This window comes from Desmodus rotundus, chromosome 6, assembly GCF_022682495.2.
Source record: "Desmodus rotundus isolate HL8 chromosome 6, HLdesRot8A.1, whole genome shotgun sequence".
Classification (NCBI taxonomy): Eukaryota; Metazoa; Chordata; class Mammalia; order Chiroptera; family Phyllostomidae; genus Desmodus; species Desmodus rotundus.
The window spans coordinates 44,294,512-44,315,723 of NC_071392.1; the positions used below are offsets into that span (position 1 = coordinate 44,294,512).

General features: G+C 37.6%; 1 protein-coding gene across 3 annotated transcripts in view; it reads right to left on the reverse strand.

The window, feature by feature from the left end:
- The window catches only part of CCDC146 (coiled-coil domain containing 146), a 154,354-nt gene that overhangs the window by 7,832 nt on the left and 125,310 nt on the right, over positions 1 to 21,212 (reverse strand). For all 3 annotated transcript variants that reach the window (XM_045193839.2, XM_045193834.2, XM_053927046.1), the window contains 7 exons: positions 11,729 to 11,821; positions 10,964 to 11,134; positions 8,584 to 8,672; positions 8,323 to 8,487; positions 6,858 to 7,082; positions 5,098 to 5,326; positions 4,263 to 4,391 (listed from right to left, as the gene is read on the reverse strand). In XM_045193839.2, coding sequence (XP_045049774.2) covers positions 4,263 to 4,391; positions 5,098 to 5,326; positions 6,858 to 7,082; positions 8,323 to 8,487; positions 8,584 to 8,672; positions 10,964 to 11,134; positions 11,729 to 11,821 — 1,101 coding nt within the window. The remainder of the gene's footprint in view (positions 1 to 4,262; positions 4,392 to 5,097; positions 5,327 to 6,857; positions 7,083 to 8,322; positions 8,488 to 8,583; positions 8,673 to 10,963; positions 11,135 to 11,728; positions 11,822 to 21,212) is intronic.

Sequence of the window (21,212 nt, forward strand, 5' to 3'; positions counted from 1 at the left end):
AAAGCATCAGAAACAGCCAATCATAAGGGTACCAGAAGGAGAAAAGCGTGAGCAAGGGATCAAAATCCTATTTGAAGAAATAATGAGTGATAACTTCCCTTAACTTCGTGAAGGAAAATGATGCACAAGTCCAGGAAGTGCAGAGTCCCAAACAAGATGAACCCAAAGAGGCTGACACCAAGGCATAGCATAATTAAAATGGCAAAAGGTAAAGAAAAAGAGAGAATCTTAAAGCAGCAAGAGAAAAACAGTTTGTTACCTACAAGGGGGCTTCCATAAGACTGACAACTGATTTCTCAACAGAAACATTTTAAGCTAGAAGGAATTGGCATGAAATATTCAAAGTGATGAAAAAGCCAAGGACCTACAACCAAGATTACTTTACCCAACAAGGCTATCATTTAAAATTGAAAAAGAAATAAAGAGCTTACCAGACAAGAAAAAGCTAAAGGAGTACATTACCACCAAACCAGTAGTACAAGAAATGTTAAATAGCCTTCCTGAAGAAGAAGGAGAAGGAGAAGGAGGAGGAGGAGAAGCAGCAGGAGAGGAATCATCATCATCATCATCAGAAGAGGAAGATGAAGAAGGGAGACATAGTTAAAAAAAAATTAAATGGCAATAAATGTGTACCTATCAATAATCACTCTATATGGAAATGGCTTAAATGCTCCAATCAGAAGACACAGAGTAGCTGAAAGGATAAGAAAATAAGACTCATATCTATGCTATCCACAAGAGACCCACCTCAGAAAAAAAGATACACACAGACTAAAAGTAAAGGGATGGAGAAAGATATTTCATGCAAATGAAAATGTAAAAAAAGAGGGGGTGGTGATACTTATATCTGACAAAATAGACTTAAAAACAAAGGCTATAATGAGAGACAAAGAAGGGCACAACATAATGATAAATGGAGCAATTCAACAAAAGGACATAAGACTTGTAAATATTTATGCATTCAATATAGCAACACCTAAATATGTAAAGCAATCTTGATGAATGAAAAAGGAGAGACAGGTAATAATACAGTCATAGTAGGAGATTTTAACAGCCCATTCACATCAATGGTTAGATTTTTCCAGATAGAAAGTCAACAAGAAAACAGTGGTCTTAAGTGACACACTAAATCAGATGGATTTAATTGATATCTTCAGGGCATTTCATCCCAAAGCAGCAGAATATACATTCTTTTCAAGTGTACATGGAACATTTTCTAGCATAGATCACATGTTAGGACACAAAACAAGTCTCAATAAGTTTAAAAAGATAGAAATCATATCAAGCATCTTCTCTGACCATAATGGTATGAAACTAGAAATAAATCACAAGAAAAACTGAAAAACACACAAAGATATGGAGGCTATAATATGTTCCTAAACAGTGAATGGGTCAACAATGACATCAATGAAGAAATCAAAAGATACCTTGAAACAAATGAAAATGAGAAACAACAACCCAAAATCTATGAGACACAGCAACAGCAGTTCTAAGAAGGAAATTCATAGCATTACAAGCCTACCTCAAGAAACAAGAAAAATCTCATATAAACAATCTAACTTTACATTTGAAGGAACTTGAAAAAGAACAACAAACAAAGCCCAAAGCAAGTAGAAGGAAAGTAATAATAATGAGTAGAGCAGAAATAAATAAAATAGAGTCTAAAAAAATAATATAAAAGATCAATGAAATCAAGAGCTGGTCCTCTGAAAAAATAAACAAGATTGGCAAACCTTTAACCAGACTCATCAAGAAAAAAGACAGAGATCTCAAATAAATAAAATCAGAAATGAGAGAGGAGAAATAACAACTGACACCAAAGAAATACAAAGAATTGTAATAAAATATTATAAACAACTACATGCTAACAAATTGGACAATATGGACAGAATGGATAAATTCCTAGAAACATAACAATCTTCCAAAACTGAATCAGGAGGAATCAGAAAATCTGAATAGACAGACTGTAATTAGTGAAATTTAAGCAGTAACCAAAAAAACTTCCAGCACACAGAAGTCCTAGATCAGATGGCTTCCCAGGTGAATTTTACTGAACATTCAAAGAAGAACTAACATCTATAAGTCTCTTACTTTTCCAAAATATTCAAGAGGAGTAAAGACTCCCAAGCTCATTTTATGAGGCCAGCATTATCCTAATTCTAAAACCAGATAAAGATACTACAAAGAAAGAAAATTGTAGGCCAATGTTCCTGATGAACACAGACGCTAAAATCCTTAACAAAAATATTAGCAAACCAACTCCAGCAACACATTAAAAAGAACATACAAGAAAAACAAAACAAAAAATAAACAATCAAAAAGAACATACACCATGATCAAGTGGAATTTACTCTGGGATGCAAGTTGTGATACACCACATAAGCAAAATGAAGGATAAAAAACAATCTTACCAATAGATGCAAAAAAGCATTTGATAAAATCGAACACCCATTTATGATAAAAACTCTGAGCAAACTGGGAATAGAGGGAAAATACCTCAATGTAACAAAGTCCATTTTGACATACCCACCACCAATATCATACACAAAGGGCAAAAGCTACAAGTGTTTCCCTTAAGATCAGGAACAAGAGAAGGATGTCACTTTCACTACTCTTATTCAACGTAGTACTGGAAGTTGTAGCCACAGCAATCAGATAAGAAGAAATAAAAGGCATCCAAATTGGAAAGGAAGAAGTAAAACTCATTATTTGCAGATGAAATGATACTGTATATAGAGAAACCTAAAGATTTGAGATTTGCAAAAAAAAAAAAATACTAGAACTGATAAATGAATTCAGTAAAGTAGCAAGACTCAAAAGAAATATCCAGAAATCAGTTGCATTTTTATACACTAATAACAAACTACCAGAAAGACAAACTAAGAAAACAATTCCATTTACAACTGCATCAAAAAAAAAAAAAAAACAACCTAGCAATAAATTTAACCAAGGATGTAAAGGATCTGTACTCAGAAAATCATTAAGATGCTGAAGAAAGAAACTAAAGAAGACACAAACACATGGAAGCATAGACCATGTTCATGGATTTGAAGAATTAACATCATTAAAATGTCCATATTACCCAAAGCAATCTATAGATTCAATATAATTCTTATCAGGATACCAATGGCACATTTCACAAAGCTAAAACAAATATTGCAAAAATTTATATGGAACTACAAAAGACCCTCCAGCCACAGGAATCTTGAGAAAGAACAAAGTCATAGGAGTTATACTACTTGATACCAAACCATATTATAAGACCATAGTAATCAAAACAGCATGGCACTGGCATAAAAACAGACATATAAATCAACAAACAGCAAGAGACCCCCAAAACAAACTATGCCTTTATGGTCAATTAATATTTGACAAAATAGGCAAGAACATACAATGGTGCAAAGATAGTCTATTCAATAAATGGTGTTGGGAAAATCAGACTGGTACATGCTAGAAATGATACTAGATAACCTTTTACACCACACACAAGAATAAACTCAACAGTAATCAAAAACTTAGACGTTAGCCTTGAAACCATAAAATTCTAGAAGGAGAGAATCTTAGAAGCAACAAGAGAAAAGGACACAGTTACCTACAAAGGAGTTCCCAGAAGACTGACTGTCAGCTGATTTCTCAAAAGAGACCTTACAGGCAGGAAGGGGCTGGAAAGAAGTATTTCAAGTCATGAAAGGCAAGGACCTACATCCAAGATTACTCTATCCAGCAAAGCTAGCATTTAGAATGGAAGGGCAGATAAAGTGCTTCTCAGATAAAGTCAAGTTAAAGAAGTTCATCATCACCCAGCCCTTATTTTATGAAATGTTAAAGGGATTTATGTAAGGAAAAGAAGATAAAAAATATGAATAGTAAAAATGACAGCAAACTCACAGTTATTAACAACCACACCTAAAACAAAAACAAAAGCAAACTAAGCAAACAACTAGAACAGGAACAGAACCACAGAAATGGACATCACATGGAGGGTTATCAATAGGGGAGCAGGAGGGGGAGAATGGGGGGAAAGGTACAGAGAATAAGTAGCATAAATGATAGGTGGAAAATAGACAGGTGGAGGGTAAGAATAGTATAGGAAATGTAGAAGCCAAAGAACTTATAAGTATGACCCATGGACGTGAACTATAGGGGGGGAATGTGGAAGGGAGGGGGTGGGCAGGATGGAGTGGAGTGGGGGGGATGGGACAACTGTAATAGCATAATCAATAAATATATTAAAAAAATTAAAAACAGGAAAGAATATTTACCCCATCTATTTTTTTGATCATTTCTTCTTTAGTCATATCTTTTCCTGGAATAAAGCGGGTTCTGTTCTTACCCTCAGGATTTATAAACTGTTTCTCCAGGTCTTTTATTCTGTCTGTACACTGTGAAAACTATTAAATGAGAAAAAAACATTAACTTTAAATCCAACTCTCTTGTTTGTAAATCTTAAAATTACAAAGCCCAGAGTCTTTAGCATCTTTCAGTAGGACTGACACAGGCAAAGGTAGAAGACAATTCTTAAGACCCTATCAGCTGGGACTTGATGTTAGGCAATGATTCTGCTCACTCATGGTACAATGAGTGAGCAGAAATGGATGATGTCTATAACTGACCCTAAAAGAAGGCAGTTAACAAGGAGTTAACAACAGGTTAACAAGGAGTCTAATTATGTGTGACTGCCAGTTATTAACAAACAAAAATCTCCAGAGGCCAACAGTACTAAAAATAAGAGACCTAGATCTTTCCAGCAAGCACCAAAAACATAATTATGCTGGTGGTAGTAAAATTACTGAAGTTTTGAGCTGTGAGAAAGTTGAGCTAGGGCTGAGATTTGGGAGGGTGTGTATTCCGGGAAAGGCAGAAAATGTTTCATGGGAGAAAAAGACATCTGTAGCTCAGCTGCCCAAAGCACAGATTCCACCCTGCAGCCGTGCTTGCGGCATTTTGAAACAAGCCCTGTAACTCATGGGTTCTTACAGGTTCCAGGAGTAGCCTAGCTTGATTTACATGTAAGAAATTATACTATGTGCAGACCAATAAAGGAGGAAAAAATGAAAAGCAAACGGTCCCAAGAAGTGTCTCTGAACACTTTCCCACCTGAATCTGGAGCACTGCTAAGTCGGCATCCAGGGACCTCTTGGCGGGCAGTAATTTCTGAGTCACATGAATCTCTCTTTGCTTCTCAGCAATTTTTAGTTTCAGGAATCGGATCTTTTCATCCAGGATATGTATTTCAAGTTCTGCATTTAGTTTCATCTTCTCTTGGATATTTATTTTTTCATAAAAAATGCACACTTCTTCTTCCCGCTCTATCAGCTGAACACCACTACAGTCAAATTGAGAGGCAGAGGTTGAGAGGATGTTGAATAGCTTTATTCGCTATTGTGGTCCCTCTGGATTTGGGCACAAAACACACATGAACATTGCATAATTCTAGAAGACAATAGATATTTATCAGTGGCTTTCTAGTTAAACTCCACACTTTGAACTCTGAGGGATAGGAGAGGGACGGTTGTTTAGCATCTCGACTCTGAGCCAACCATGTGGTTGGCTGGCACAATATCTCTGCAAGTCCCCAAGGTTTCCTGGGGTGGGAGAGAATGTCATTCTCCATGCACGAACAAAGTGATCCCATAGCCTGATTTTCTGCAAATCCTTTTCTTGGACCAGACTTGCCAACCAAGGGCTGGCCAGATGTACCCAGGCCAGGGAATACATTTCTGCGATGATTCAGCTCTAGGTTACTTGCCAAGCCTATTAGGTTCTTTTAAAGTTGACTGTTTCCAACACAAATTTCCTAATAAACAGGCAAAATTATATCATTTATAATAATGCCAGGGGAAAGACCCTCTCCTCCTGAGGAGAATATGGGGAAGAAACAAAGTAAGAAATTTCTAATTCCAGCCCCACAGATCTGACCAGGGCCTGGCAGTGCACCGCCTAAATGCTTTGGTCTGTTCCAGTAGCCAAATGAGAAGACTCCCCCTTGCCCCCCAGAGAAAACACCTGGCAACCCTTTGAAAAATGGTATTCTTTACCACCCTGGAATTCTTCCCACACACTGTGCATATCCATCATCCCAGAGTTGATTCCTAATTCCCTCTCTTTCTTGCTCTCTCTCCCTCAAAACATGTGTTCACATAATTGTATTTGGCTAATCTTAGCTCTGTATTTTGTCTCATTTGCCATTTATTGGTTCTTCTCATGATCTCAATTCTCTTGAAAATACGAATCAGGAGCAATGCTTTATCATCTTTTTGTACCTTCAGGGTCCAGCACTTACACAGAACACAACCAAGGGATGATGAAAAACAATCTGATACCAGATATACTTACTATGGAGCTCTGCAATCTCACATGCCAGATTTCTCAAAGCACAGGAAACTTGGAAAAACTGTGACAGCAGCAATTGAGTAATGATATAATTGTAGCCTGGAAGAAATGATGCTACTCCTAAAGGTCTTACTTACTTGCTGAGAAAACGAACTGGGAGAATGGCTGAATAAATACCATAATATGAACAAACCGGTCACAAAAATGGATATATGATCCAAAGAGTTATGTCCATTTGACTGAAATAATTTGATGTTATCAGAGGCATCCTGTCTGGTAATCTGGGAAAGGACTTTGATCTTCAAGTAAGCAACTTCTCAAACTCAACTCTTGCTTGTCTGTCTTACAAGGGCAGTTTCTTATTTCCAGGCAAAATATACAGCTACCCCTCTGCACCAAATTAATAAAACCTGAATGTCAAATGTCCCTTACTAGTCCCTGTCAAGTCTAGATAGAAAAAGGGGAAACATTCCTAAATAGAATCTCTGGGTGCTTTGTTCTCACAGTAGGTTTCTGATTTTTACCTTTCATTTCGACACTGAACAGCTTGTTCGTATTTTTTGCGAAGCTGCACCATCTCCTCTTCAATCATTGTGATCATATGGACCAGTCTGTCAATGTTATTCAACTGAGCTTCCTTCTTTTCTTTCATTTCCTGAAGTTTTGCTACAATTTTGCATACATCATTTTGCATGCTTTCTCTGATGGTAACATTGTTGGCGTGTTTCAGCATGGAATTTTGTAGCTTTCTTTATGGGAAATGGATAAGATTATAGTTTTTCTTAGTTTCTTTAAAAACGATGAAGGCTTTGAAACACAAACAGAATCAAAGTAGCTCTTGCTTTAGTACATCCCTTGAAATGACAGTAGTAATAGTAATAGTAGTAGTAGTAGTAATAATGATATTCATCATGTGATACTCTCAGGAATTCCTGTCATCTTCCCAGGTCTCAGATTTCCCCTCTGTCTGATTAGGACATCTTTCTTTTGTGCCCCAAGACTCTCCCACCCTGCTTTGTCAAAGCTAGAGTCTATCGTAGTTCATTTGCTGCTCTGTTGTCCTCAGGAGATTGTGCTCTCTTAAGAGCAGAGATGGTTATATCTGATAATGGTCACTGGACTTAAGCTGGTACCTGACTCAATATAGCTTCACAATAAATGCTAAATGAATGCATGGCTTCTAGAAATGATATTTTGTTTTCATGTAGGATTAGAACCTGAATAGGAAATTAGATTTTCCTTTTCATACATATTCCTTCCTCCCCTCTACTCCCATCCCTCCACTACATACACACAAGGGCCCTTTTTGTAATATCTTTTTAAAAGGAAACTGGGCAATAATGGCCACCGGAAAGATTTCAGATTATATAGACTAGTAGACTAAATATTGAAATATAAGTAGAAGAGTCAAATAGATCTTGGCACACAATCAATGATAAATTTTAAAAAGCCATTTGCCAGGCATTTCTGAGTATTTTTACATGGTTTAACTTGTTTAACAATAAAAAGTTCTATAAGATAAGGACAATTTTTATGGGTAAGGAACGTGAGCCCAGAAAGGTATTTTGCCCAAGGTCACACAGCAGGAAAAGTAGCAGGGCTGGGAGTTGAATCTAGAAAGCCACCTCTCTTAGCCAAGGTACTACCTCTGACAAGCACATTAGATGCTTCGAATCTACAGCCAGGGAATGCTGATTAATAAACATTTGATTGTCTTCTAACTTTAAATGCAAATTGTCAAACTGGTGCTTTTTTCTAATTGAATAAATGAAAATTAGCAAAGTAAACATAGTTATATATTGTAATTTTTCATTTACTTCAATAGATGGCTCCCAAATAGTAGAAGCATAAGGAATCATGTTCAGATGAGTAAAGGCTTTTCTAGCTTTGTAAAAGACTATTATTTTCTCTTTTATAATCTCCACAGTATTTTTGAATTCAATGAATTAGAAGAGTAGAATTTGAAAGTATAATAATGATAACACTTACCTTTCTTGAGTAACTGCACTATTCCTTAAAATTTCCAATTCATTTAATGACATTTTATGCCTTTCTCTTATTTCATTTACTTGCTGATGAGCTTTGTGAAGTAAGTTAACAAATTTGTTTCTTTCATTTCGAACAGTGTCATACAGTTTAGCAAACTCTCTGAGTCTGTGAAAAATGCAAGTGTTTTTGAAATTTGTTAAATTAGGACCTGTTTCCCCCCCACCCCACCTAACTGGATAAATTATCATGTAATTCTTTTACCTCCGATGAATTTCACGTTTTTTCTTCTTGTATATCCTGATTTCAAGATCCTTTGCTTTGATATCCTTCACAATGTTAGTATACTTTTGCTAAAATATAAAAATTATGTGCGAAATAATAATTTCAAAAAGTCCACCACCACCAACATATGAATTCTCGCAGCCTCACCCCATCCCTTTCCTATCCATTAAGAAAAATCCTTTGTGCAGATCTGGGAAGATTGGAAAATTGCCTTACCAGCTGAACTAGATCACTCTAGCTAGGACAAAGGGTTAATTAAGGAAGCGAAAGAATGAGAGAGGAGGAAAAGAAAGAGCCTGGGCAGGATGGGTTTGAGGAGAAGTTCTGGGAAATTTTGAGGGAGCCAAAAAGGGGGCTTGGGTGAGTGAGGAGTCTGTGGAATGTAGATGAAGGAAGGGGCTTTGTAGTAAGTTTTGATAAACATTATGAATTGAATCCTCTGTGGTATTTTGTGAGAGACAAGGCAGGATTTTAAAGCATTTTTCCATTTTTTTTTTGTACATTGAGTGTGTTTTCCTACACAATATATCACCATACTGAGATCAGCCATAAGGGGATGTTACAGATTACACATGAATATCGTGCCAACCCTTACAGTTTTAAAATCCTAAACATATACCAAGTCTAAATACACTATGTTCTTCAAATGTCAAATGTTGGGTCCTTCACCTAGTGTAACATACATATTCGAAGATGAAGTATTTGCTGATAGAAACCAGAGAAAATGGTTTCTGTTGGCCTTCTGTTGAGGACTGTGAGAGCAGAACCCATTTGGCATGGGTGATTAAAAAGCAATTAGGCATTAGAGCCACAACTGACAGGCAGCAATTTTATGTTGCTCTCAGTGAGAATAGGAGTGAGGAAGAAACGAATATTACTACTTAAGTAACTCCATGTGTGAAGAGCTAAACAGATGTAAAGTTGAGTATCATCAACTCCATCTTGGGGGTAATAGCAACATTGGATTTTTCCTTCACCTTTTGTCTATTTGTAGGGATGTAGATGGCATGAGAAATAAAATGATAAGATTGACTGTTGTCTCATGACAATTACAGTTTGCTACAGCTAATGTCTAACAGACTAATTCCCCATATGAAGAATACTTAAGGAAAACAGTATCTTTCCTTTCTTGATTTCCCTATTTCAAGAGAAAGAATTGTGTTCTTTTATAAGAATGAGTTCATTTAGTAATGAGTTTTTGTTTGACATATATAATATATGTATCAATTTTGAGATTAATTTTAAAATTGTCTAATTCACAAAACAGATCATTGTTCCTTATAACAAGTATCCCACTGCTCTCTCCTTTCCTTGTTTTGCTCCTGCTCCTCTTCTCCACCACCTGTCCTCTCAAGTTGCCTTCTTTCCTCCTCCTCCCTTCCTCCCCTGCCACCTCCTTTCCTTCCTGTTCTTTACGAACCCAGCTACCCCGTGAACTCTACTGGGACAATCATGCTAAACTTCTATTAGTTTCTGAAATCTTCTGAGGTGGAAAAAAGAAACAGTTAATGAGGACTTGGAAGAGTTTGTGGTGGGTTGTGTGGTGTAGATCTTTTCCTCAGTCTTCTTTGCAGAATCTTTATTTAACCTCATGGTTCACTAATGCTTTAATGTGAGTTCTTTCTGGGGAACAAGAATTGCTACTCTCTGTAAATACTTGCTCAGAATTAGAACAAAGGTTGTATTTAGAAACCACCAACATCTGGACCACATGGTAAATTCAGGTTTTCTAGTTTAGCTACAAGTTGTATTCATTTTTAACAGAGAACCTCTGGACATAATCTTCAAGTGGAATAAGTGGTTCTAATATTAGAGTTTTAGGTAGCATGGCAGGAGGGTTGATTTTGCGATTGGTTTCATTTTTGCTTTGGTTTTGGGATGTGGCACTGGGTCTGCTCTTGTACTTTGTCCAGAGCCCAGGAAAGTTACCAGGTGAAGCAGGAACTAAGGGCATCATAACATCGGTTTAAATGAGGATGGCTTGCTGACCTTGGGAGGGACAGCAGTCTAGTACTACCTGTTCCTGAGTTGTTCCTAGGCAAATCACAGTTGGATGTGAGATATCTGTGGCCTGGGCAGCTGTCAGCCATGTCCTCCACATTCTTAATGATTGTCACCTGTTCAAGTCCTCTGCTCATTGTGATTGATCTAGCTCTGTGTCTTTCTAGACCGTTGACTGCTGCTAATTGAATGATGGGACTAATTTTCAGGGCATGATTGAGTCTTACTTTGAGAAGCTGTATCATCAGTGGAATTTGAAGGAGACTTAACAAATATAGTTTTCGAATGAACATTGTGTTAAAATGAGGCTACCTTGAGCTTTAGTAGTAATTTGTGAATGCTTACAAAAATGCATTACCTGAGCTTTCAGGAAGTCTTTGGATTTTTGCTCCTTTTCATCAGTTTTGACTTGAGTCACACGAACAAGGCTGAGTACCATGTCTCGCACGTTTTCTTGCTCCTTTAAAAGCTTGCTTTCTTCCTCAAGTTGTTGCTCTATTAATTTACACTCAACTTCTGATAAAATTTTCTTTTGAAAAACACAACATATTATGACTTATTTCTTTGGAAGAACTCACTAAGGCCATTATCTCAGACTATGTTTTTTATTTCCCATGCAGAATTTCTTTTATTAAAACATAAAACAAAGTAATTCTACTTCCTTAGCTCCAAGTATTTTTTAATCTTATAAAAGAATGTGCAAATATGATAACATATTTAACACGATAGAACTTTTTCTAATCAGATTGTATTTTCAAGTAAACTTAAGAGGCATAAAAGCATGTTTTAAAATATTTTGACAGTGGCTTAAATAAACAAAATTTGAAAAATTTAAATTAGACATTGGTGAAATAAAACATTTATTGTCTATTTTCAATGATTTTATTTAAATAATTTTTATTTAAAACATCACATGAACTTGTATAATTTTTGATGGTTCAAACACATCCCCCCCCAAACTTAATGTAGGGTTAGGGTGGACTTTAAGACGAAGAGACAGACCCCCATTAAGTAGGATTATACTCTCTTTGCTGACTCTCCTATTGAGGTTTCGTGGAGCACTGTTAAAAACCCAATGACATATCAACCATTCTTAGAAGCTTAAATGAGAGGTGATATTAACCTGTTGGGTTAAATTCCTTTTAGCGACTTCAACTTCCTTATGGAGCTCTCTCCTCCTCTCAGATAATGAATCATCTTTAGGGATAGCTTCGAGCTGGAAATAAAATGTAAATTAGGCATTTATATAAGAAAGAAATCTTCAAAGTCATGTAGTGAACCCCAACATGTTCCTTTTGAAAATGGTGGGCAAATTACAATTCACAATCTTACAGAAACTGCCTATTTTGCTGAGTATTCTTTTTTTGAGGGTTTTTAAAATGTATTTACTGATTATGCTACTACAGTTGTCCCACTTCACCCCCTTCACTCCACTCCATCCTGCACACCCACACCCTCCCACATTCCCCCCCTATAGTTCATGTCCATGGGTCATACATATAAGTTCTTTGGCTTCTACATTTCCTATACTATTCTTACCCTCCCCATGTCTATTTTCTACCTACCATTTATGCTACTTATTCTCTGTACCTTTCCTCCTCTCTCCCCCTCCCACTCCACTGTTGATGACCCTCCATGTGATCTCTATTTCTGTGGTTCTGTTCCTGTTCTAGTTTGCTTAGTTTGCTTTTGTTTTAGGTGTGGTTGTTAATAACTGTGAGTTTGCTGTCATTTTCACTGTTCCTATTTTTGATCTTCTTTTTCTTACATAAATCCCTTTAACATTTCATATAATAAGGGCTTGGTGATGATGAACTCCTTTAACTTGACCTTATCTGAGAAGCACTTTACCTGCCCTTCCATTCTAAATGATAGCTTTGCTGGATAGAGTAGTCTTGGATATAGGTCCTTGGCTTTCATGAGCTGGAATACTTCTTTCCAGCCCCTTCCTGCATGTAAGGTCTTTTTTGAGAAATCAGCTGACAGTCTTCTGGGAACTCCTTTGTAGGTAAGTGTGTCCTGATCTCTTGCTGCTTCTAAGATTCTGTCCTTCTGTTTAATCTTGGGAAATGTAATGATGATGTGCCTTGGTGTGTTCCTCCTTGGGTCCAGCTTCTTTGGGACTCTCTGAGCTTCCTGGACTTCCTGGAAGTTATTTCCTTTGCCAGATTAGGGAAGTTCTCCTTCATTATTTGTTCAAATAAGTTTTTGATTTTTTGTTCTTCCTCTTCTCCTTCTGGTACCTCTATAATTTGGATGTTGGAACGTTTCAAGATGTCCTGGAGGTTCCTAAGCCTCTCCTCATTTTGTTGAATTCTTGTTTCTTCATTCTTTTCTGGTTGGATGTTTCTATCTTCCTTCTGGTCCACACCGTTGATTTGAGTCCCAGTTTCCTTCCCATCACTATTGGTTCCCTGTACATTTTCCTTTGTTTCTCTTAGCATAGCCTTCATGTTTTCATCTACTTTTCGAACAAATTCAACCAATTCTGTGAGTTTCCTGATTGCCAGTGTTTTGACCAGTGCATTTGCTAGGTTGGCTATCTCTTCGTTGCTTAGTTGTATTTTTCTGGGGCTTTGATCTGTTCTTTCATTTGGGCCATTTTTTTTTTTTTTTGTCTTGGCATGCCTGTTACATAAAGGGGTGGAGCCTTAGGTGTTTACAGGGGTGGGGTAATGATGGTTGCTGTGCGGTGATGCTGTATGTGGGGGAGGGGCTGAGAGGGAGCAATGGCGCTTGCTTCACTCTCTGCCCGATTTCAGTCACTGCCTCTGCCACCCACAATCAAATTGGGCCCCTCTAGTGCTGATTCCTGTGTGGGTGGGCTTGTGCACGCTCTAGGTACCTGTGAGTCTCTCCAACAAACTCTCTTGTAAGGCTGAGAGTTTCTCCTGCTGCCGCCTCAAACCCTCCCCCGCCCCGGGTGTTTTCAATCAGAGGTTTGAGGCTTTATTTCCCTGTGCTGGAGCCTGGGTTGCGCAGTCTGCTTCTCTCCCCCACCGTTCCTCCGGGTTTATCTATGCGTGACTGTGGGGCCACCTTGTGGGGTCTGCTAGCTGCAGCCTGGCCCGCCCTGTTCCACAATCTGCTACCTTGCTGGGTCGGCCAGCCACCGCCTTGCCGCGAGTCCTCTCTGCCCCACTGCCCATCTCTGCCCCTCCTACTGGTCTGGTTGAATGTTTCTTCTTTATCTCCTTGGTTGTCGGACTTCCAAACAGTTCGATTTTCTGTCAGTTCTGGTTGTTTATTGTTTTTAAATTGTTGTCCTTCTTCTGGTTGTGCGAGGAGGCACAGTGTGTCTACCTAACACCTCCATCTTGGCTGGAAACTCCAGGAGATGAGTATTCTTTATAAAGTCATTGAAAACTAAAATATAAGACCTGCCCCAAACCTATAATTCACTAGAGGCAAATATGTTATTTCTCATTCATTTAGAAATAAAATAAATCTTACTAAAATAGCTGCTAACATTTATAGAGCATTAACTATGTGTCAGGCAAAACTCTAAGTGCTTATATGTATGGTCTTATTATCCTCACACTAACTCCATGAGGTTGGTAATATTATTATCTCCAATTGTACAGATGAGGAGAATGAGGACACAGACATTTAGGTAACTTGCCTCAGTGGAATAGGTGCAAATCCAGGAAGTTAGACTTGGAACCCGTGACCATAACACTGAATTTTACTGCCTCTGTAACTCATCAGTCAGCACTTTGGAAACATGTACAGTTAAATGATATTTATTAAACTTATAAAGTGTGAATTCATTTATTAAACTCCACAGATTAGAGAAAAACAGGAACTGTTTATTAATAACAGTGAGAATAGTTGGCTACTCTTATGTTATAATTTGACAAGTAGCTGGAAAGTTCTTACATCAAGGAAAATCCTCTTAACCTTTTTTGTTGATACCAGAAATTCCACCATTACATTTCTATTGTATTGGCTTGTGCTTCTGTCCTCTGTTAAAGTACTTTGGGGGAAAGGCAACATCTAACTCCATCAGTCTTTGATGCCTTATTAGGAATGAGCTTGTCAGATTCTTCATGATGGAGAAGAGAGAAGAGAGGAGGAGGCACATGGCAGCTGCTGAGGAAATACCACCCAAGAGTATAGGAAGGGTTATTGTTGGGGGCTGACAGCATTCTTTATTAGGGCGTGTTTAGAGTTGGACCTTTATACAGAAAGCACATGACTCCAATCTGATGCAGTTTATCCTCTACCATAAAAGCACACACTGCTAGGCACCAGGTTAGGATACTGACTAAGATTTGTCCCAAGAAAGGAAGATCATACCGTTTAGTGATTTAAAGATCATCTAACAGGATCCTTCTGAGTTTCATACTACTCTTTTAAACTAGCTAAAAGGTATCTTTAGACTCCCCAACATCTGTGCATCTTCGGTAGTATCTTCTGTACCCCAGATGCCCAAGGACGTCCTGTTTTCCAGGGTCCCTCCTGTCCTAGATCGCTAGCTGTTGAGGAACACACACTGGACTTAGGGGGATAAAACATTGTCTTGTGAAGTCTATATAACAATATGCAGAATTTGTGCTTTTGATTTGCAGATAATTGCCATAGCAGTTCAGAAAAGGGAGAGCCCAACATAGACTTGAATAATCAGGGAGGATTTCATGGAAGAGTTAAGAAATCAGCAAAGAAGAGTTTGATTTCTCCTTCTGGAAAGTGGAGGTAATTCTTGCAGGACAGAGCAAGTTCAGTAGGCATCCCAGTGCCTGATTCTCTGCCACACTTGCCCAGGAGTGGGCTGCTCCAAATGCTTTGCTCCCAAAAGTAGGCATGTCTGTGCATGAACGATAACTGGAACCAGAGATGCTTCTAAAGCTTTTCTTTTTTAATTTTTAAAAAATAATTTTGATTGTATTTTTACATTACCATTTAGTCCCCTTACACTTCCCTCCCTGCATTCACCACACTGTTGTCTATGTCCATGAGTCCTTTTTTCTTTTCGCTCAATCCCTCCCCTCCTCCCCCTTAGCTGCTAACATTATTTTTTTTTTATTTTCCCCCCACCACTTCCCTCCACTAAGAACACACTCACTAGCTACTCTGTCAACTAAAGGCTCTTGACAAATTTTCCTGATTTTAGGTTTCAAACATTTAGTTATTTCCAATGTTATGAATTACAAATAATACTGCAATAAGTGTTTTCACTTTTGAACGTGAGCTAGCTGCTTCTCTGGCACCTTTGTCAATTCTCCATAAACATAACCCTCTGGTTTCAGGCAGGAATTAAATATTCTTGCTTTGTGGAAGAGGTAACAGGTGAGCCGTCGGCAGCAGAGCCTGCTGGTTGCCTAGACAATACCCACCCTCAACTTTGACCTGACTAACAGAATCTCAGTTTTGTTCAGTGCTGCAATATATCCAGGAGTTCTCAGGTTCCTTTACAGCTGAAGGCTGACTGCATGAGTCAGGACAGGCCAATAAAATGTAAGTGAAAGTCTGCTGGATAGGACTCCTGGGAAACTCAGCTACCATATGCTTTTTCTTTTTGCCTTTCCCCCACTTCAATATGATTTTCCGCCTAAAGGTGAAGTGGCCATGTGAGCTTAGAGAAAATATATACATGTTAAGGATGACAGATGAAGAAGCTACGAGGATCCTGGAGTTTTCATTATATGAAATAATCTGTGTCTACCTCTGATTATCTAATATTTTTTTATTATGTAAATAAAATAATCCTCTACAGAGGTAAGCCACTGTAATTGAGTTTCTATTACTTCTTGTAGCCAGCTTGCAAACCTGATTGATTCTAGTTATATTCCAGCTGTGCTATAATACTGGACTGACCTGAGATATTTACCTTTATATTTGAGCCCCAAATTGCATATACCAGCAGGTTTTATAAGCTTATTTATTTTAGTTCTTTGTTTGGTTTTTATAGACTAGAATTTCATACTTAGAAAAAAATGTGTTTATTGTAACCAAACAAGTAATTTAAAAATATGTAAAGTAAGAAATTAAACCTCTCTGTGTCCCACCTCTATTTCAAATGTTCCTCCTTAAGTCACTGTTAATAGTTTTGTGTCTGTTCTTCTGACATATTCAATGAATGAACAAATATCAGTAGCTTTCACAAAAGTTAAGAAACTAGACATTATTCTGCTGCTGTTAAACATCTCAATTACTTGATATTAGTGAACCTTGGTTTCTTTAAGACTTTTATAATTTTCCTAAATATTTCAAATATTCACAAGGTTTGTGGCTTGAATTTCTGGGACACTCTCTACAATCAAAGGCCATAAAAGAATCAAACAACTGGCTCTAGGGTAAAAAAATAAAACCCTGAAAAAGAGCCACAGCCCTTACCTTTTATCTCTTTCCTTTTTGGATTGTACACAAGTCAGAAATGTTTATGCAGGATGGGAGTAGCTGGCCTGGTCCACTCCTGTTTTCAAGTACTGCCAACCACTGAAAGGTCAATGGCTGGGATAATTGTAAGTCACAAGGTCAAAAGGGAAGTTAGTCTCTCACTGAAACTGTAGTAGGGCAAAAACATAGGTACTTCTTAAAATCAGTGATGGAAGGGGATTTTAATACATTTTTATGTCTGTTCGTTTTATGTTCTAGTAGTGCTATTTTATGAACTTAATAACTAGAAGTTTCCTAATATAAGTAGCATTTATTTATTAAAATATGAACAACTTGTGAGCATTTTACTGCAATGTCCTCTTTGGTCAGGGGCCATTCCTTATATATTGGTGTCCAGCTAGATGAACCTATAGTGAGCAAGGTTCATCACCAGAAACAGCATTCAATTAGCTTTACAGTATCCTTTTCTTAAAAAGAAGCAGATATGTAAGGACCACGAGATATTTGAGGAAAGTTTCTATAAAAAGAGGCAAAGAAACAAAAAACCCATGTAAATAAAAAACTAAAAACCGGAAAATATAATTTGTGAAAATAGAGTCTACATGGAGAAGAGAAAGAAAGTATCATTAATATCCTTAGGGAAATAAGAGGAGATATGAAGTAAGATAAGGATACTATTAAAAAGAAACATTCAGAGAAGAAGTAGCTCATGGAAATTTAAAATATGGTAATAGAATGAAAGATTACATAGGATTGGAAGGAAAAGCTGAGGAAACCTCCTCTTGCAGCAAGTCCAAAAGACGAAGGAATGGAAAAAATAAGAGAAAAAAGACATGGAAATTAAAAGACTGTTTTAAAAGACCCAACATCTGGGTTATAGGAGTCCCAGACAGAAAGAGTGGATATAATTAAAGAAACTATGCAAAACAGAGTATCACAACTGAACCACATACATTTCTATATACAAAGAACCCATTCAGTGTCCAGCACAATGGATAAACATAGAAGACCTACAAGTAAGAACATCATTGTGAAATTTAAAAATTCTGGAGGAATGTAAAAATTCCTACAAGCTTCTAACATGAAAAATAAAACCAAATTGGCTTTAAACAAAAGATCAAACATTAGAATGACACCAAGTTTCTTAATAGTGAGCCCAGAGGCTAAAAGACAATTGATCAATGTTTTCCTAATGAGGGAAATGATTTCTAAGCAAAAATTCCATATCCAGTTAAATCATTAGTTATCTGTAAGTCTAGTGAGAAGTTAAAATCTGACATGTACTTTCTGACACACAAGGTCTTAAAAAATCACTTTCTGTTTACCTTTTCATAGGAGGTTATTGGAAAGCATGTTCCTCCCACCAAGAGAGAGTAGGCCAAGAGAGAGAAATAGAAGAGGTCCATGAAATAGGGGATCCAACAAAGAAGGGGGTGAATGGAGTCACCAAGATGATGGAGTAAGTCTCCTAAGATATGAGATTAGTAACAGATCAGAAGGCTGAAAAAGAGAAAAGCACCCCTGATATCCAGGAGCTGGCCTAGCACTCAGTTAGGCCTTGGTATCCTCCTCTTGAACACAAAGAATTTCATGGAAAATAACCATCAGCCAAGACTATTCTATGATCATAGACAAAAATGAGGCCACACTGTATTTGTGTTTTATCCAGACAAAAACATGAACATCATCTAATCCAAAAAATATCACATATTCCCATCTCACAATCTTCCTTTCTAATTACAGCTTTAGCCTCAATCTAGTCTTTCTCTTTTTAGCTAAGATTTATTAAGATACTCAACCATAGAATTATTCTCACTTTCTGACAATACCCAAATCCCAGACAAAGCCCCCTATTCTTAAACCATCCTCCAAATCCTGTAAGTCCTTTCTAATACCCTCTACCGAGATACCCTGCTATTCCCCATGTTGTGTGTTCTTCCTTGCTGCAATGAATAATAAACTTAGTTCATTCAACTATAGATGTGTTCCTAGTGGTCTTTGGTTACAGGTAATTAACAAATCCCAGAAGCGATTACTTCAAAATGAAATGAATAGACTACCAAAAAGGTTTTAACCTATTAAGAGGAAATTTTTACAGTTAGAGAAGAGTTTGGTTTTGAATTACGGATAAGTATACAGAAAACCACAAATTAAAAAAAAACAGGTTATTTATAAATTTCTTTCTTACAAAATTTTGTAAGGAAAGAGAAAATAATTATCTAATATTATATGACTCAAGTGTGAATAGCCCTTACATATTCAAAATAATGTAAACATCAAATTTCGATCTAGCCAAATGATGATATGAGTCTACTCAGTGTATGGAGGGATAAGATGTATGTGTTGAACAGAATTATAGAGAAAGCTTAATCTTCATCTTTTATAGTTAGAAGTAAAAAAGTGAAAAATCAAGATGTAGCATATAAGCATATTACTTAGAGTATGAAGGTATACCATAAGAATCAGCTAAAGGAATAGGACTTGATTAGGAATAGGAAATATACAGAGTATGTGCTATTATCTACCTTTCCATACCAGAGGAAGACATCACTAATCAACCACAGGGCTGATAAGCCAGTGCTAAGCCTCAGAGTCCTTTGCAACATGGTTACTACAAGGAGCTACCATCTATGAATGGAGCTGGTACTTGACATAAAAACTATTTGCCTTCCTTTGACCATATGATCTTTAGGATTATTCTCAGTTCTTTCATTCTATGATTATGTAATATAAGGAACACTAACTGTCTTGAGTAGGTGAGTGACACATGAAAGTGCCACTGAAGGAGGTTAATTAGGTAGCAATATGGAGGATTGATTGAATGTGGAAGGAACAGAACCAGGGGAGAGGAACAGTGGATGGGCAGCTGCAGTCATTCAGACGATGCAGCATGGGTACTGAGAGACACTTCTGAGACTGATCGAAAGGCCCTGAAAGTACAGTTGTCTCCATGGGAATGAAATAGCCATATTTATAGTCTTATCATAACTATAGTTTTCTTTAGCCTTAGAAAAAGTTCATATGTATAAAGAAAGGTAAGCATTTACTTCTTTGGTACCATCTTCTTGGTACTACACATTTTCATATTTGTAATCTCGGTTGTTCCTTGCAACATTCCCAGCTGAAAAGTTTGGAAATGCCTAGCATCAGAGGGAGTTCAGTGCATCTAGGATTTAAACCTGACTCTACCGGACTCACTGCTGATGTTGTCTGGAATAGTATGTTGACACAATTGCCTTGAACACTGCAAATGGGTCAGGAAGAGAGAAAAGAATCACTTCTAAATCAGAACAAAGAAAGATAAAACTGCTAGAAAACTACAAACAAAGGAAAATTGTGCTGTTGGGAAAGTCAGTCTTCTGTGTGCAGTCTTTCTACCCCCACTTGCTCATAACAATCGGCTTTGGGCCTGGAGCACTTCCTTACCAAGAGATCAAGTCCACACACCTGTGCCTCCCGTGGAACTACCTTGCTGTTTCAGGCAAAATGTCTTCCTTTGTTCTGCTTAAGCCTGTGTGTCCATGGCCCTCAGGCTCACCCCAGCTTTCAGCATTTCAGACCCCAGAAGAGAAGGGTCAGGGTTCCTTCCACTGCAGCCTGACATGAGAAAGCATAGGCCAATCACACTGAACTGGCTGCCAGGAGGGGGCTGCAGGTCACAGGGACCAAAGTCCACTACTGAAGTTGATCTTGCTCTGTCTCTTCTCTATGTAAGTAAAGTGTTGTTCTATCCAGTGCTTGACTATCTTGTTTTCCATGGGGACTCTGATACCAAGATACAATGGGACTCCTCTCCTGGGATTGGTAAGTGGTACATGGTGATTTGCTTTCTTGGGATTGATAACCTGCACAGTACTCTACTCTACTAACATGTACCACACAGAAAGTGCCATATTTATTTGGTCAGAGGCTGTTTTGTTGCTGTTGCCACAGTCTTGAGCATGGTTTTAGGTTTAGACAGAGAATAACATTAAAGACTGAGAATATTCCAACCCTTAAAACAAAGTGGTGAATATCAGAGCAAAACCCACAGAGTCACTGAGGGGACTGTGTTGAAGTGCAGATGGGGTTTCATTTCTCTTCAGTACCAAATGGAAGCAACAGAGGCATGATTAAATGCAGAGGTGTACTGCAATGTGTAATATTATTACATGAGGGTATGATGTCTTTGATTAAGAAATCCTTCACATTCCAACTTGTCTTGTTAACCCACATGGTCATTAAAAGCTCTGCTGGCCCTGGCTGGTGTGGCTTAGTGGATTGAGTGC